Source organism: Filicampus tigris, chromosome 14 (assembly GCF_054856515.1).
Source record: "Filicampus tigris isolate MCC_2025a chromosome 14, RoL_Ftig_1.0, whole genome shotgun sequence".
Taxonomy (NCBI): domain Eukaryota; kingdom Metazoa; phylum Chordata; class Actinopteri; order Syngnathiformes; family Syngnathidae; genus Filicampus; species Filicampus tigris.
The window spans coordinates 14,588,216-14,606,544 of NC_141230.1; the positions used below are offsets into that span (position 1 = coordinate 14,588,216).

General features: G+C 40.6%; 4 protein-coding genes across 4 annotated transcripts; all 4 read left to right on the plus strand.

Moving 5' to 3' along the window:
- Positions 1-3,848: 3,848 nt before the first annotated feature.
- LOC147136482 (olfactory receptor 10G7-like) lies at positions 3,849-4,775 on the plus strand. Its single transcript, XM_086051917.1, has one exon. The coding sequence runs from the start codon at positions 3,849-3,851 to the stop codon at positions 4,773-4,775; it is 927 nt and encodes a 308-aa protein (XP_085908043.1).
- A 1,634-nt stretch (positions 4,776-6,409) lies between these two features.
- Positions 6,410-7,336, plus strand: LOC147136483 (olfactory receptor 10G7-like). Its single transcript, XM_086051902.1, has one exon. It carries the CDS (start codon positions 6,410-6,412, stop codon positions 7,334-7,336), a length of 927 nt encoding a protein of 308 aa, XP_085908028.1.
- A 1,971-nt stretch (positions 7,337-9,307) lies between these two features.
- On the plus strand, positions 9,308-12,507 carry LOC147136484 (olfactory receptor 6N1-like). Its single transcript, XM_086051825.1, has 2 exons — positions 9,308-9,455; positions 11,421-12,507. Exon 2 carries the CDS (start codon positions 11,474-11,476, stop codon positions 12,386-12,388), a length of 915 nt encoding a protein of 304 aa, XP_085907951.1. The 5' UTR covers positions 9,308-9,455; positions 11,421-11,473; the 3' UTR covers positions 12,389-12,507.
- Positions 12,508-15,014: 2,507 nt separating this feature from the next.
- LOC147136485 (olfactory receptor 6N2-like) lies at positions 15,015-17,751 on the plus strand. The gene is made up of 2 exons (XM_086051838.1): positions 15,015-15,145; positions 16,713-17,751. Exon 2 carries the CDS (start codon positions 16,765-16,767, stop codon positions 17,677-17,679), a length of 915 nt encoding a protein of 304 aa, XP_085907964.1. The 5' UTR covers positions 15,015-15,145; positions 16,713-16,764; the 3' UTR covers positions 17,680-17,751.
- The last annotated feature ends 578 nt before the right edge of the window (positions 17,752-18,329 follow it).

Below are 18,329 nucleotides of genomic sequence, written 5' to 3' on the forward strand. Positions count from 1 at the left end.
TTCATCATTATCATTTAGTCACATTCACTACTGCTTGTTAAATTTCTTGAGCTGTCAATGTAGACGATGCTCTGAAAGTCAAAATATCATCAATCACATATTGTAAATATTACAAATAAAGTCAATATTACTTAATGTGGCATGCGTGCGTGATGGAACAACTTGCAAGCGAAACGTTGAAGTCCTGGTGGCTCCTGAATTGTTCCTCCAATCAGACCGAAAATATCCACAGCTCAATTTAAATATGAGGTTCAGTGGGACAGGACACACCACAGTTATTAATAAGACTATTACAAGCAACTATTACAGAAATCTGGAACCCTAAGTTTCCCAGGCTTTGCCTTTGGTTATGTGTTTTGGCTCATTGGCGTACTAAAAGCCATGGTGCATTTTCAGTGTTCTGGCATGGATTTTCATTCAATATTTACAGAACATGTCCTCATCCATCAGTCTTTTTTCGTGTTTCCAATGGTGTTTGGAATGTACGATTGAAACACAACTACCTAAGATCGGGAATTCACATGACTGATGTGTCTCAGGGTCACATAAACAGTTTGTCATGTCATGTCATGTCATCTTCCAAACCGCTTATCCTATATAGGGTCGCGGGGAGTTGCTGGAGCCTATCCCAGCTGTCAATGGGCGAAGGCAGACCACACCCCGAACTGGTCGCCAGCCAGTCGCAGGGCACACATAGACACTGTCACTGAGTGGGAATCGATCCCACGCTGCCCGCACACAACTCAGGCGTGTGTACCACTACACTATCAGCGGACCCTAAACAGTTTGTGTGAGCCAGAATTCTTGCTGGCTGGAAGGCAACTAAATACTTGTTTTGCTAAATAAAGCCCAAAAAAATGTTTTTTTTCTTTTAGTTGCTATTCTGTGTCTCGCGTTAAAATGACTATGCCATGAAAATACGTGGTGGTAGGGTACTGTGACGAAAGCCCTCAAATATTTTCTCCAAACATGGAGCCATTTTCATTCCCTTCTGTTAACAAAAGAAAAACCCACAATGGTCACTGAAATGACTTGAAAATGCTAAGACTGGAATTCGTCAAAATATAGACAGTACTGACAAGGTAGAGCTTCTGGGAGACTGGGAAAATGTACTTTTGGATAGAGACAAAACTGGAGCTTTTTGGTTAATTACATCACCTGTGATGGATGGATGGATGGAAGGATGGATGGATGGATGGATGGATGGATGGATAAACAGACAGACTAAATCAGACGAAACTAAAAACGCTGAGAAGAATGGCTGAGAACATTGGAGTGTTCTGAAGTGTCTTTCTATGAGCCCTGAACTAAATCCTATCAAACATCCTTGGAAGGAGATGAAACATGTCGTCTGGAGAAGCCACTTCCCAAACCTAAGAAATCTGGACAGTATGCTTGACCAAAACACCTGCCTCAAAAAGGCTGCGGAATATTATTTTTTTTTTCTGGGTTGTTTTCTTTAAATGAAATGAAATCTCCTCTATAATTTAAATATGATAACATGAAAAACAATGGCCAATATGGCTCCTGTTTGTTTGCTGTTTTTTATTTACCAAACAAATCCTTTAATGACAGTGTCATTTTTGTTTAAAAAGAAAAGTACCAAAACAAGAGCAGATGAGACAAACATGTTTTCCCCAGTATTGATTAGACAGATGATTAGCTGATGTAATTCCCTTTTGTCATGATGCTATAACACACAAGACAGCAACAGACGTGATGTAAACATGCTGATTAAACCTCAGGGTCATGTGTCCACTATCCCCAGGACATCAATCTACTGTCAGTACATGGCAGTGGGAATACACATTCCCTAGTCACAGAAACGTGTCCACAGTCCCTCCGCACATCATAGTAACATACGAGGAGTCCAGAAAAACAGGACAATGACACTCCCCTCGAATACTAGTTTTTTTTACGATAGACTAAATACATTTAGGTTTGACATCAAAAGATGAATACGAGACAAGAGATCAACATTTAGGATTTTATTTCCGGGACTTTACATCTGTTTCTGATATGCGACCTAGAAGATATTATTACAGACCACCACAATTTTAGGTGTACAAAAGCACTCTAATAGACGGATATAAAATAGACTAAATTGTAGAGTTTGGACTCCCAAAATGAAAAAATGAAAAATCCAATTTGATCAAAATGGTAAATTAAGTGCACTTACATAGCGCTTTATCTACGCTTTATCTAAGCGCTTTATAAAGCCTCATTCTTTCATTTATTTTTAGACGCATCTATGTGTTGGAACCAGAGAATTCCCCGGTGCTTTGGTGGAGCAACCGTAAATTTTGCTAATGTTTTCCTTTTTCATTTAATATAGCTTTAAACTTCCAGGATCCCTCGTCATACCGTGGCTAACGCTAGCTCTAAGGCAGCTAACCCCGGTGCTTTGGTGGAGCAACCGTAAATTTTGCTAATGTTTTCCTTTTTCATTTAATATAGCTTTAAACTTCCAGGATCCCTCGTCATACCGTGGCTAACGCTAGCTCTAAGGCAGCTAACCTATCATCTCCCGTCCGGCGTCCAAGTGGCCAAATGCCCTTTGGATACTGATGTGACAGCCTGAGAGGCCAGAAGTGAAGTAACAAAGACAAAAGTGTTGATAACACTGCCGAGCTGTGCTTTATTGACTGAAAGCTTAACAATTGAATTCAATGATCATTAGCCAGGAAAATATTCCTATACTGTACACACGCAATCGCTTCCAGGCACTGTGCTCGGATGTAGCGCGCTCAAACGCATGTGCACTCCCCACGTTTACACGTCATACTGACACGTGAGTGTTGCCACCCAAACATTTGTCTGTGACAATATACAAGACAATTATGCCTAATATTTTTTTATTCAGTCCGTGGCGCAGCAACACAGATAACATTCTCGCCAGCGGCCTACGGTTACGCAAGATGGGTGTGTCAGAAGCCTAGGCAAGACAATCGGCGTGTTTTGAAAGTGCGCAAAAAAAGACGCGTAACTGGAGCACAATATTCAATGTCCGGTCCTCATGCACACCAGCGCACCGCTTATGTACATCCCTGGTTATGCTGTTCGAGGTGCGTATTGGTCATGCTCCCACACTTGTCTTTTTAACACTAACTACAAACAGCCATGTACAAGCAAACAGAAAAATATGTGAGCTTTCTGACTGCATACCTGTCAACTTGTACGTTTTCCCCGTATTTTATACGTTTTTTGATCATTTCAATTTGTGCACGCCGTATAACAATTTTTGTTCGGGAAAAAATAATATTAAAAACTCTTTTTTTGTTAGACGGATCTCGTCTTGCCCATTTCGGCTCTAATCCGGAGCGTCCGTTAACGATTCCGACTGCAAACTTCGGCCGACTTTCACGGGCAAAGTGAAAAATGACCTGTATTAGTGAATAGCTTGTTGTATACAGTAAATCCATGTAAATGTGTTTAGTCAGTTTCAAACATTAACCCAGATGACTCCTTTGGTAAAAGCTATGCGGCCAGCTCTATTGAGATGGGACACAAGTGAAACCGACAGTCGGAACAGGGATTTTGGTCTGAAAAAGTAACAAATAATGAAATCACTTTCAAAAGTAGCACACCTTTGGATATGAGACCATCAAATAAATATTCTTTCATAAACAAAAATAGCTGTAATTCCCTGGCGATGGAGTACACTGCTGCTTTCTGATTGGAGCGTTGTGGTCACCACCAAGAATAAAAAGAAACATCCAGTTTGACCAGCGGGGACATCGTCATCCTCCTCATCCTGACAGCAAAGTCACATAAGGAAGGGAGGAGCAGAGTGCAAGAGAAGACGGAGAAAACAAGCCCGGGGAGTCATTGTATCAAATGGATCAAGGATGACAAACGCAACTGCACTTACCTTTTTTCACTTGACAGGATTGAGTCACATGACACAGAGGCTCCGAGTGCTTCTGTTTGCTGTTACCTTGTTGTGCTACGCTGCCATTTTGCTGGTCAATGGTGTTCTTATTGTTACCATTATACTGGAGAAAAAACTGCACGAACCCATGTATATGTTTTTGTGTAATCTATGCATTAATGGCCTTTATGGGACGGTGGCCTTTTTCCCCAAATTCCTTCATGATCTGTTGTCGAAGAGTCACATTATATCTTATTTCGGCTGTCTGATGCAGGTGTTTGTCATCTATTCTTACGCGGCATCTGAAATCACCGTTTTAGCCGTGATGGCTTACGACCGCTACGTGGCCATATCTCGACCGCTGGAGTATCACTCCATTATGACCAAATGCAGGGTGTTGTTATTGGTGACCTTCTCCAGACTCATGCCTATGCTCGGCCAGGCCATAGTGATGATCATGAGCTCCCAACTGCAACTGTGCGGTTCCCACATTGACAAACTCTACTGCGAAAATTGGTCCCTCCTTCAACTGTCCTGCGGTCCCACAACATCCAACAGCATCGTCGGATTCGGAATTATCTTATTTTACTTTGGGCACGATCTTTTCATTATGTGCTCTTACGTGCAGCTGGTTAAATTAGCTTACAGGTCAAAAGAAGGGAAAAAGAAGTTCACGCAGACGTGCGTGCCGCATCTACTGTGTTTGTTCAACGTGACGGTGGCTTTGCTCTTTGACCTCATGTACGCTCGCTACGGCACCAGCTCCATGCCTCAGAGTCTCAGGAATTTCATGGCCGTCCAGATTCTCACCATTCCACCGTTACTCAATCCCATTATTTACGGCCTGAAACTCTCCAAGGTTCGCAACAATGCTTTACAATATTTTAGGAGGAAGAAGGGATGAATAGTGAATAAAGACTTATTTTGTGCAAATGAACAAGAAAGTCCGGTCTCTATTTAAATGCTATTTTGTAAATTAATCATAAGAAAACGAATGTTATGTGACAAGGTTGTTGTTGTATGCCTCGTTCTCAGATTTTTCTTTTTCAGCTGGCTGTGAGGCTATAACTTAAGACAAGCAATTATATTTTGAATCTTTTTTTTTATGGTTCAAAAATGTTACACAGTATTTGTTAAAAAAGGAGACTTGTTTCACGACATACAGGTTCATAAACGCTCACCAAATCGATGAGGATGGATAGGCAACAAATTGCGTGTACAAATTTGTCACATCTCACAGGAAGATAACCATGCATTGCTGTTTCCTTCTCAATAAAATAAATAAAGGAAAATAATAACAGTAAATGTCAGTATTTTTTTGCATTGGTTTACATGACGGTTATGTAATGTGGGAAAAAAAAATATTGACAATTTCCATAATTTTGCATGTTATATTTGCATTTGAGCAAATGTCAATTCCTCTACAGGGCCTTTTATATTTGTTTTGTCATTTGACTGCTTTTCAGTCACGGGGGGAATGAATACAATCTTAGCATGTTAAACTCTATCATGAGTCTAAACGCTACGTAGTAAGATGACACTAAAGTATTTATATTGATTTAAACTCAAACAAATTAAACTCAGAAACAGACAGACAATTTTAGGCAAGAGTGTGTGTGTGTGCACGTGTGTTTGTGAGTGAGAGAGAGAGAGAAGAGTATACATCATCTTGTATAGAATTTATTGTGTAGACCAGGGGTCCCCAACATTTTTTCTGCCACAGACCGGTTCATACAAGTGTTTACCCTTCGCGGTTACCCTGTAACTATTCACCGTTAACGGGGCGGGGTGTGTGACTTTCCAAATATGTCTGTTTGTTTACTCATTTGCTAGCTTGCGCATTTCATATTTGCATTCCTTGACAGAGACATCTTGACATGCATTAAAGAGTCAAAGATGGATGTAACGGAGGGAATCCAGTTACTTTTCAAAATAAAATATTTTTCAGCCTCGGATAATAATTAAATCATACTGTATGTTTCTTTTTTTCTTTCATCCGGGCAACCCGGCGCGGCCCGGTTCAAAGTGGCCTGCGGCCCGGTGATTGGTACCCCTGGTGTCGACCTCAAAAGTCAAAATAAAAACTCAAGGACTCTATTGTGAAAAAAACCATATACCATGACTGATATTAGAAATATTTTATATTATATCAATATATTTTGTACTTTTAACTCAACTCAACTTTATTTATAGAACACTTTAAAAACAAGTATAGCTGCATACAAAGTGCTGTACATAAAGCATACCTGCCAAGCTGTACGCCTTCGGCGTAATTTGTATAACTAATTTGACACATTTTCTTTCATAAACGAGAATAGCTGTAAACTGTAATTCCCTCGTGTTGGAGTACACTGCTGCCTTCTGATTGGAGCGTTGCGGTGCTCAGCAAAGGATAAAAAGACGCGTCCAGTTTGACCAGCAGGGACATCTTCATCGTCCTCATCCTGTCACCAAAGTCACGTAAAGAGGGGAGGAGCAGAGTGCAGGAGAAGACGGAGAAAACAAGCCAGGGGTGTCAATGCGTCAAATGGATCAAGGATGACAAACGCAACTACACTTACCTTTTTTCACTTGACAGGATTGAGTCACATGACACAGAGGCTCCGAGTGCTTCTGTTTGCTGTTACCTTGTTGTGCTACGCTGCCATTTTGCTGGTCAATGGTGTTCTTATTGTTACCATCATACTGGAGAAAAAACTGCACGAACCTATGTATATCTTTTTGTGTAATCTATGCGTTAATGGCCTTTATGGGACGGTGGCCTTTTTCCCCAAATTTCTTCATGATCTGTTATCAAAGATCCACATTATATCTTATTTCGGCTGTCTGATGCAGGTGTTTGTCATCTATTCTTACGCGGCATCTGAAATCGCCGTTTTAGCCGTGATGGCTTACGACCGCTACGTGGCCATATCTCGACCGCTGGAGTATCACTCCATTATGACCAAATGCAGGGTGTTGTTGTTGGTGACCTTCTCCAGACTCATGCCTATGCTCGGCCAGGCCATAGTGACGATCATGAGCTCCCAACTGCAACTGTGCGGTTCCCACATTGACAAACTCTACTGCGAGAATTGGTCCCTCCTTCAACTGTCCTGCGGTCCCACAACATCCAACAGCATCGTCGGATTCGCAAATATTTTATTTTACTTTGGACACGATCTCTTCATTATGTGCTCTTACGTGCAGCTGGTTAAATTAGCTTTCAGGTCAAAAGAAGGGAAAAAGAAGTTCACGCAGACGTGCGTGCCGCATCTACTGTGTTTGCTCAACGTGACGGTGGCTTTGCTCTTTGACCTCATGTACGCTCGCTACGGCACCCGCTCCATGCCTCAGAGTCTCAGGAATTTCATGGCCATCCAGATTCTCACCATTCCGCCGTTACTCAATCCCATTATCTACGGCCTGAAACTCTCCAAGGTTCGCAACAATGCTTTACAATATTTTAGGAGGAAGAAGGGATGAATAGTGAATAGTGAGCTTTGTGCAAATTAACAAGAGAGCCCGGTGTCTTATTTAAATGCTGTTTGTAAATTAGTAGTAAAAAAAAAAAAACTTGACAAGGCTTGTACACTTATGACTCATTACACTAATTTTCTTTTTCGGCTGGCTGTGAGGATAGGGTAACTAAAGACAAGTAACAATATTTTGAGTCGAATGTTTATTTTTATGGTTCAAAATGGTTACACAGTATTTGTAAAGAAAGGAGACTGGACGTGTGACATGTAAATGCTTACCAAATTGCTAGACATAGATATAAGTAACAATTTGACATTCCACATTTTCATGTACAAATGTATCACATCATACAGAAGGATAACCATGTATTGCTGTTCCCTTCTAAAAATAATAATAATAATAATAATAAACTGTCAATAATTATTTGCAGGTGGTGTCCATGTTGCTTATTTAATGCGTGTGTGTTGATCATAATTTGCATAAGTACATTTACAGTTGAACAATATAAATGTCAGTCCCTCTACAGAGACTTTTATATTATATATGTTTTGTACTTTGATTGTTAAACTTCATAAATGGGCAGTCAATTAAAATTAACCTTCCTTTTATGTTAAAAAATGGTCATTTATTATTCCTTTGTAATGAAACTATACAGTATGGAGTGAAATTTATGGCCCTTTGATAAAAAGATGAGAGCAGCAAAAGCACCTAAATTATCCATCCATTATCTGTATACTTCTTGTCCTCACTAGGGCCCCGGGTGAGCAGAAACCTATCCCAGCAGACTTTGGGGCAAGTGTCGGGCTACATCCTGGACGGGTTGCTAGTCAATTGCAGGTCAGAAGAGTGTATCATCAGCGTTTATGAAAAGGATGAGGCTAGAACAGAGGTGGAACAGTTGTACAAATACTTTTATATTTTGATTGGATTCCTGGTATGCTTTACCAAAAGTAAAGCATTACCAACTTCTTAATCAGTTAAATTCAATGTAGTTAGTGGGCAGAATAATTTCTGACAGATGAAGCTAATCGATTTCAATATTTTAAAGCATGGTATGTGCACTTGTCTTATTGACGGATCTGGAAACACGCTTTTAATTTTAAGCACAGTGTTCTAAAACATTTTATTTAATTGGATTTTATTCATACTAAAAAAAGGCATCTACTCCTTCAAAGTGTAAGGCCTTTTCAAATTGAAAATGTGTTTTATCTTTTTCACATATTTCGATTACATTCACAAGTTTCAGGAAAATTCCACGTTCCATCATTTCCATACAGCCTCCTACATCAATAAATCCCGGCTCTTTGGTAAGCCACCTTCATTCATGTGTCATGGGGATCATGTGATGGATGTGTCAAAAGTCTAGAAGGACGTATTCGCGTAAATGACAAGTGCATATAGAACTCTTAAAAAAACGACTTCAGCGCAAAAGTGAGATTCGGACCTTACATAGTGCTTTTACTGAGAAGAGAAATTAAAACAAATCATGCTAACATGCCGATGTTTTTGTTCAAGATATTAGTTTAGCTTTTTTTGCAATCAAAACAACGTGTTTTTTTCTGAACCAAGTAGCAAAGTATGCTAAAATAGTTTCTAATAACAAATGACAAATTACACCATACATGGAAATGCCAGAAGTTGCAAGTATTTAAGTTGGAACTAGACAACTCATTCACCACAAATCATTTTGGAGATGACAACATTTCTCTCAAATAAAGCCACAGGAGGGAAATATTTTGCCGTATCAAATCTGTTGCTGTTGACGCTGCCTGGTCCACATTCTCCAATGTCGTTGCTGCCGCTGCTGTTTTTTTACGTTGCGTAGTCATAAAAAAGTATCAAGCCTACTTTGACAAAGTAAGGAGTAGAAAATATATACCGATAGTATATCTCTTTTGAAATGTAAGGAGTACAAGTCCCACAAAATAAATCTTCAAGTAAAAAATAGATACAAAAAAAAGTACAGTATACTATTTTTACTTTGTTACTTCCCCCCCAGCGCACTGGGATCAGATCAAGTCCCAAGGGTGCTAACAAACAGCATTAAAAGGCGCATGCACTCATGATGGGTATTTCTCTAAACGTGAGCCGTAGCACATGGAGAAGATCATGAAGACACGTGTCGGTAAGTATGCAGGTTATGGCTTGTCACTGTATCATGCTTGTATTCTTTGTATATCTCGAAAGATCCTTGAGGCCCTCATTTCATGTCGAGAGGACAAACAGAAACAACCACGGAGCAAACGCGCTTTAAAAAAGTTACATTCGTTCATTCACTCATACCAAAGAGTTACTGATTGTGTAGTGGTAACCGTCTCTGGATTGTGGTGCAGGCAGTGTGGTTTCAGTTTCCACTCAGTGACAGTGTGAATGTCATCTGCCTGCTGTACAATATGTGCTGTGAAATTGTGGGATGAAAAAGTGGGGTCTACATTTGTCCCACAGTCAGCCGGGACAGGCTCCAGCTCAAGTGATCCTGAACACGACGAGTTGAATAGAAAAAGGATGGATGTTTTAAACTAGTTCAGCCTCGAGCAGTAAATGTGTTGAGTGCTTTTGATGAGACCAGTTTAGTAAAGTGCTGATGCACAGTGACATTGTTGCAAGATGAGACAGTCCCACCAGCGAGGGTTTTAGAGCAACCTTAATGAGTGGGCCTGGCTGGGTAAAGGGGTGTTGTTAGCGGGGCACGTTCAGGCTTTTTTTTTTTTTTGCCAGCTTTAGTTAACCCGACTAACACTAAACCAAGCAGCTCGCAACAGTAGCCTTAATCTTAATAAATGTTATTTGTAGACTGGGTTGCTGAAATTTTGTAACAGTAGCTCAGTCTGTAAGGACCCGGGCTTAGGAATCAAAGTGCACAAGTTCAAGTCACCCTGTGGGCAAAAATGTCAAAATGGTTGGCTTGTCTGCTTGTTGACTATTTCCTGGGTGAGTTGAATTTCCCACCTAGCGAGTATAATGAGTATTAAGATGAATAGCAATGAGACAGAGCCAGATGAAGGTGTTGAGAGAGCTGAAAGGGAAGCAAGTTGAGAACGACACGAAAAGAGAGACAGAGGACTTGGGAGGATTTTTTTTTAGAGAAAAGACAAACAGGAAACAGTAAATGCCCTAATCCGTTCCAAGCCCCCCAATATTCAGACATAAATGTTTTATAAAGCATAAAAGTGCATCAACATGTAACAAATAAATTAGATTATTGCACAATTATATCTCTTGCTTTGTTTGTATGGACAAAAAAAAACTGATTTTCTACTTTTTTTCTTTTCCTCGTTTCTAATTCACGTAAAACTATCGGAACACCTCATGGCCCGAGGGGCGAATGACGAGGACGCTGCATAGCCATATATTTATCACATATAGTAGAGGTACCAATCATTTCATCTCATCGCGAACTGAAAGAAAATTATTTACTGTAACTCAAAAACAGACAAGTTTAAAATGTTTCCATAAACATAAAATTACACTGAAATGGTACATATTAGGTTTTGGGAAAAACAATGCAGCTGAGTGTGCTAGAATGACATTCTGTTGAACTAACCCTTAAATGGACAATGTGTAAGATGTTTTGATTTTTCAGTGATCATTCATTTAAAAAAAAAAAACATTATTCATTTCAACCATATGCCAAAGAATATGCTTTACCACATCAACGTAATTATCTTCATATAATCGTAGGTGAAGTAATCTCTAATTATATTACATAGGGCGCGCCTCCCCGCATGTAAAATTAATGACTAAATAAAAAGTACATTATATTACTTATGTCATGTTTATGTTGTTTTATTAATTCTCATGGTCAAAATGCCACAAAAAAATTCAACTCAACTCATTTATAGAGAACTGTAAAAAAATACAGGTAAGATGACGTTAGGTGCAGCAAAAAATGATATGACACGTCCGTTTCTGTAATTTATTTTCAACGGGGTTTTACATAGTAGTTTGGTTTTGCAGGGCTAGAAAACGCACATTCAAACAATGGCATGCTCTATTTTTTTTCTACATGCTCTATTTTGGCGCTTGACGGCTTTTGCATTTAAATTCTTCATATGGCGCAAAGATCGAATGACTTTTTCTCTTTTCGCAGACGGTGTCAAGTAACAGGTAGTCAGGCGATCACGCGGGTGTGGGAATGTAAGGATGCCCAACCTAACGCTGTTTCCTTACTTTAACCTCACCATGTTCATAAACATCGGCCCATACCGCTACCCGGCGTTGGTCTCGTGCCTCCTCCTCTACCTCTTCATCGTGTGCGCCAACTGGGCCATCGTGCTGACGATCTGCCGCGAGAAGACCCTTCACGAGCCCATGTACATATTCATCGCCTGCTTGTCCTTCAACGCCCTGTACGGCTCCACGGGCTTCTTCCCCCGCTTCCTGCTGGACCTGGCGTCCGACGCTCACCTGATCTCGCGCGCCGCCTGCTTCACGCAGATTTACTTCATCTACACGTACGGCTGCAACGAAATGACCACGCTGTGCGTCATGGCCTACGACCGCTACCTGGCCGTGTGTCACCCGCTGCACTACCACACCAGGATGACGGTGAAAAAGGCTCTGATCCTGGCCGGCATGGCGTGGCTCTTACCCGTTGTCTTTCTCACCACGGTCATCTACCTGTCCGTAACGCTGCCCCTGTGCGGCAACAAGATCCAGAAGGTGTTCTGCGCCAACTGGAATGTAGTCAAGCTGTCGTGCGTGTCCACGGTGGTTAACAACGTGGTGGGCATGTTAATGACCATCTGTACTGTTTTCCTCCCGTTGGTCTTCGTCCTGTACACGTACACGCGCATTATGAACGCCACCAGGGGACGCTCGGCCCAATTCAAGGGGAGAGTATTCCAGAGCTGTTTGCCGCACATGGTCTCCTTTGTCATTTATTCCTTCATTGCCTTTTGTGATGTCGCACTGAGCCGGTACAGTGTGGAGGAGATGAACCCCTTCATTGCCATTTTCTTATCTCTAGAATTTGTGGTTATTCCGCCGCTTCTCAACCCCCTGGTGTACGGAATGAAGCTATCGTATATACGCAGACACATCTTCAAGATGCTGTGAGATTGCATAACTGTGTTGTAGCCATCAGTCAATGTAATCTATTGTTCGTCCTCATTAAGGAAGCAAGTTGAATTGAATTGGATTCAATTTGTTGTATTGTAATAATAAAAAAAAAAACATTAAAAACCTTAACATACACAAAAAGAATTTATTGTCAATTCTGAAAGCCAGTTGTAAGCCCTTGAGGTTTTTTATCGATTGAAATCAATCAAGATATTTTTTATGTGCATTTGCAGTATGCAGAATGTTAATGTGACATAATCACAAAGTAAAATGTAAAACAGTAAATGTGTCGTGTGATTTATTTCAGATAGAAAACAAAAAGCATTCTATATTAAAGTGGCAAGCCTTTTCAAATATAAAGTGTGCTTTATCTTGTTCACGGATTTCAATGACATTTAGTCAAGTCTCTGGAATTCCCATGTTTCATGATTTTCAGACAGTCTCAATTGCCAATGAATCATGGCGCTTTGGTAAGCCCGCCTTCATTCACAACTTTCACGCAGTCAGACGTCTGGACATAAGAATTAGGGAAAATGAAAAGAGAGTCCAATCAACTTACCTGACAAATGACAATGTTGCTTTAATCATAAAATTTACTAACTACTTACACAGCGACCTTCATAACCAATGCAACAGCATATGCACGGGTGTTGTACATATACGTACTGTAAGCCTAACGAATGCCACGGACTATGCGCATGTGCAAATTCAAATTAGTTCATCGTGGCATGCAAAAAAAATCCTGAATGGAAATCATGCACTGAGGACATAATTAGGTTAGGGTGTCAAAATCAGCCTACGGTAGGAAGTTTCACATGTGTAGGACATTTTATCCCAAACACCAGTATTTGTAAGTACGTTCAAACATATTTTCCAGTCCAAAATGTTTACTCCACACTGGCAGTTCCACGCTTCCGTATGCATAAGCTACTCAGTCGGGCGTGGCAAAATGGGGACTGTACAATGATGCATTCAATAACAATGGAAAAACATACATGTATATGTTTATTCCCATCAGACAGGCAATTTCCAATTGCCAGAAAGTGACGTTTTTAAGACTAGCACATGACACAACGCATTTATTCCCCACAAATCATTCTTAGAGCAGGCAACATCAAAAAAATTTCTTAAAACCCATTGCAATTCCACCGGCCCACAGGTGGGTTGTCGCGTCGTGCTCGCTATACACAGAATAACTTCAAAGCAATCCCGGGCATGTTACATATGGTTAGAAAACCAAGTTTCCGCAGATTCGAATGATACCAAACATTATAGGATACAATCATATCTGAAGGCTCGGCGAGCATTTAAGACAAAACAATCGCTGACACAAAAAAATATGGAACTCAGCATTTCACAGCTTCAAATGTCCGACACAATTTCATCATCCATCATCAATGATCATATTACATCGACAAGGGTCCAGTAAAAGTATTCCAGTAGTTAGTCCACAACAAGCCTGACATCCATAAAGCCACGTTATTAGCTGCTCTAACCATTACATGTTGCTATCAGATACGTATATTTTGTACATATTTTCTGTCATAGATTGAGTTAGCTTTAACGATTTAGCCACACGAGATTTCAAAACATAGGCTGGACCTTAGGTTTGATTGATTGCTTACTTGATCCAATAAACAAATGTTTTCCGTGTCAGAAGTTCAACAACAGCCAATAAACAAATTATGTGCGTAAATAGTACCACCCCTGCATAATGAATGATTCATCAGTTGTGTTTGCAGTCACAACCAAACTGCTAAGCTGGTGATTGACGCATTCAACGGCCAATGAAATTCTTCTTCTTGAATAAAAAAAAAAAAAAAGGAAACTCTTTTGAACAAAAACAAAAACCGTGCGTAATTTGCATAACATACACTTTCAAAGCCACCAAAGCGCCAGAGCACACGTCACCTTCTTTGATTCTTTTGCATTTTTTTTTTAATCTGGATGTAGGATATGATAGCGCCAAGTCTGTCTTACTTTTCATTACAACTAATGATCGTTGGAGCATTTCACAATAGCAGCCTTTTTCCCTACATATGTGAACATGGTTGCAATTGGATCACCCAAATGGCACACTTTTGGTTCGCCTGGACATGTCCTTTGTAAAACTTGTGTAAAATGCTCATTTTCTGTCGTATTATTGTCAAATTTGAAATGGAATTGGAGGAAGCCTTTGAGCTGTAATCCTGCAGTGTTATTTTCGTCCACCACACTACTACATCATTTCCAGACAGATTTTTTGAAAAAAATAAAATAAAAATAGGCGGACATAAAATCCGCCTTCTTTTATGTATTCAAACTTCCATAATTCAGTGCCGCTAGCACATAAAACGATTCTGATAGCTGAGGAGAACAATTCTAAGTGTTATCTTCAAAAAGAGACCAAAACTATACTGATACTCCAAAAGGTTCAAGTGGAGCTTTAAATTTACTTTGGATGCACCTTTTTAGGCATTTAGGTAAAAATGCCAAGTGGAATTGCAACGGGTTCTCTTAAATAAGGCCTTGAGAGAGGAAATATTTTATACATCATTGTTAATGCTGTGTTCAAATGCCCCGCCCCAAATACCCAGAATTTGTACTTTGTAACAAAGTATTTGTACTTTCCTATCCACCACTGGGCTGGAGTCAGATCAAGTCCCAAGAGCGCAGCGACAGCATTAAAAGATGCGCGCACTCATGGCGTGTGTGTCTTTAAACGTGAGCGGTAGCTCACAAAGAACATCATGAAGGACATGAAAACACATGCAGGTAAGTATACAGTATGTATGTGGCTTTTGAGTGTCTCATATTTGTATTCTTGAATTTGAAACATTTATTTACAGTACAGTTTGAAAAATTACTCAAGGCAAGCCATCATTTTCAGTGATGTCAAGAGGTCAGAGAAATGGAAATAACAGAACATACAGAGTTAAAAAAAAAAACGTTTTGAAGTGAATTTTTTTTTTTTTTTTTAATCATATTGGCATGGCAGCAATTGTAACTGTTCTAGTCAGTATTCCACAAGTACGCACCTGAGCAGTTTGACCAAGGGGAGGTCACTGATGGTGTTGTGGTACCCTCGGCTGACTTTGGGTCAAGTCTGGCTTCAGTGTGAATGTTCGTGTTAATGATCGACAGGCTCAAAATGTGTCCTGAGATTGACTATTGGAAAATCCAGCATGTAGTCTGCCTTTCGCTTGAATGTAGCTGGGATAGGCTCCAGCTCACATTGACTGTGAACAAGAGAACAGGTATCTATAGAAAATGGATGGATGGTTTTACCAAATTAAGTCTTGTCCAGGGAACTTTGAGCAGCAAACCACTGAGTGCTTAGGATGAGACCTGTTGTGCTGATGAACAGTGGCATGTGCATGTTGCCTTTCAAGACTTTGTAAAAAAAAAAAAAGGAGCCAGTTCACAAAAATGCCCACCCCACCACCAGTACTGGTTTGTTGTGGGCAACAACAAAACTAAGAAATCCCTCAACCTGCCAACCTATTAAAATAAATCTTATTTACAAAAACGGTTTCTGCAATGTCTTACTTTGCACTGTTTTTTTCGTTGTGGTTAAAAAAAAAAAAAAAGGGACACCTTAGTCCTAAAGTAACTCAGTCTGTAAGTATTCAGACTTTGGAATCGAGAGAAGCCCAGAAGATTGAGTGCCAGTATGGACAAACGTGTAAAATTTGCAACTAATTGTTGGAGTTATGCTTGGTTGGCGACGGTCAAGGTGCAGCACAGTTTGCATACCTCTTTCACTCTGAATCTCTCCTCGCATGCCAGAATGTGTGTGATTTGCTTCTGCGTGGTCTGCAACATGAAGACAAATGATAATGAGACAGAGACAAAAGCCAGACGAGACTGTTTTTTTTAGAGAGAGGACAGAGCAGGAAATAGATATTGTGATGAAGACAAAGACCTGAGATTGAGGTGCAGCAATGTGTGACACAGACAGAGAATAAAAATATATTATATTAACGTATATTGTTGTTATCTTTATATAACGTATATTGTCACTGTCCTGTGAAAAATACTTATATCCATTTTTTTAAATTTTCTTATTTTTACATGAATGGTGTTTCAGCGTTACACACACCGCTAGAACGTGAAAATAATCTTTTTCCCCAAAACTGGACATAAGTGTTTTTCACAGGACAGCGACGATATGCGCATCTTCAAGCACTTAATCATAAAGTTTGTGCTGAAAAAAAACACAAAAAAAAACTGTGTGTGTGTTTCTGGAAGTAACTCAGTAACTTAATTCAAATTAACTTGAAATGAATGTTTATTTAACAGGGATGATACCGCCATTTGCTTGTTCGAACTCTTTTCGCAGACGGTGTCAAGTAACAGGTTGTAAGGAATCACGCGGGTGTGGGAATGTAAGGATGCCCAACCTAACGCTGCTTCCTTACTTTAACCTCACCATGTTCATAAACATCGGCCCATACCGCTACCCGGCGTTGGTCTCGTGCCTCCTCCTCTACCTCTTCATCGTGTGCGCCAACTGGGCCATCGTGCTGACGATCTGCCGCGAGAAGACCCTTCACGAGCCCATGTACATATTCATCGCCTGCTTGTCCTTCAACGCCCTGTACGGCTCCACGGGCTTCTTCCCCCGCTTCCTGCTGGACCTGGCGTCCGACGCTCACCTGATCTCGCGCGCCGCCTGCTTCACGCAGATCTACCTCATCTACACGTACGGCGCCAACGAGATGACCACGCTGTGCGTCATGGCCTACGACCGCTACCTGGCCGTGTGCCACCCGCTGCACTACCACACCAGGATGACGGTGAAAAAGGCTCTGACCCTGGTTGGCCTGGCGTGGCTTTTACCCATCTTCATCCTCTCCACCGTCATCTACCTGTCCGCAACGCTGCCCCTGTGCGGCAACGAGATCCAGAAGGTGTTCTGCGCCAACTGGAATGTCGTCAAGCTGTCGTGCGTGTCCACGGTGGTCAACAACGTGGTGGGCTTGTTCGTGACCATCTCTACCGTTTTCCTCCCGTTGGCCTTCGTCCTCTACACGTACACGCGCATCATGAACATCACCTGGAGACGCTCGGCCCAATTCAAGGGGAGAGTATTCCAGAGCTGTTTGCCGCACATGGTCTCCTTTGTCATTTATTCCATTGCCATATTTTGTGATATTGCCCTGAGCAGGTACGATGTGGAGGAGATGAACCCCTTCGTTGCAATCATCTTATCTCTGGAGTTTGTGGTCATTCCGCCAGTTCTCAACCCTCTGGTGTACGGTATGAAGCTATCGGATATACGCAGACACATCTTCAAGATGCTGTGACATCGTGGAAGCCGGTGGCGATCGTTAGGCCTAATTTAGGGGGGCGTCGGTCCTCCTAAAATAAATGTAAAAAAAAAAAAAAAAAAATATATATATATATATATATATATATATATATATATTTATTTTTTAAAAATAAATGATACATCGTTCGACTAATTTTAGGTGACAAGCAAGCATAGCTCTGGCAAAGAAATGAACTCATTTGCCTTCACAAAGCATCAGCTTGGAAGAAAAGGAGCGTCAGATTTTTGCAACCCCCAATTGAAGTTAACTGTCCAATTAAACAAAGATTACACGTGTATTTAAAATAACTACATATTGTAACAGTTTGATGGACCGATATTTAAAAATAAACAACAGCATCATCTAAGGCAGATAAAGCAATACTCAAAGGCACATATTCTTTATCTTCGGCAAAGAATGATTATTATTGGGCTTGAGGAGCTGTTATACTGCCCTCAGGTGGCCAAGACACCAGAAAGCAGCAGCACATCGTCCATCATTGATGGTAAAGATGTGGTAAAATCTGTTCCTTTACAATGTATTGAATTATTTCAGTTATTACTTTCTGTATGTTTTGGTGAAGTGCAATATTATCAGGTGCTGTTTTTCTTAACACATAATTATTTTTAGTGTGGCGGGCGCAT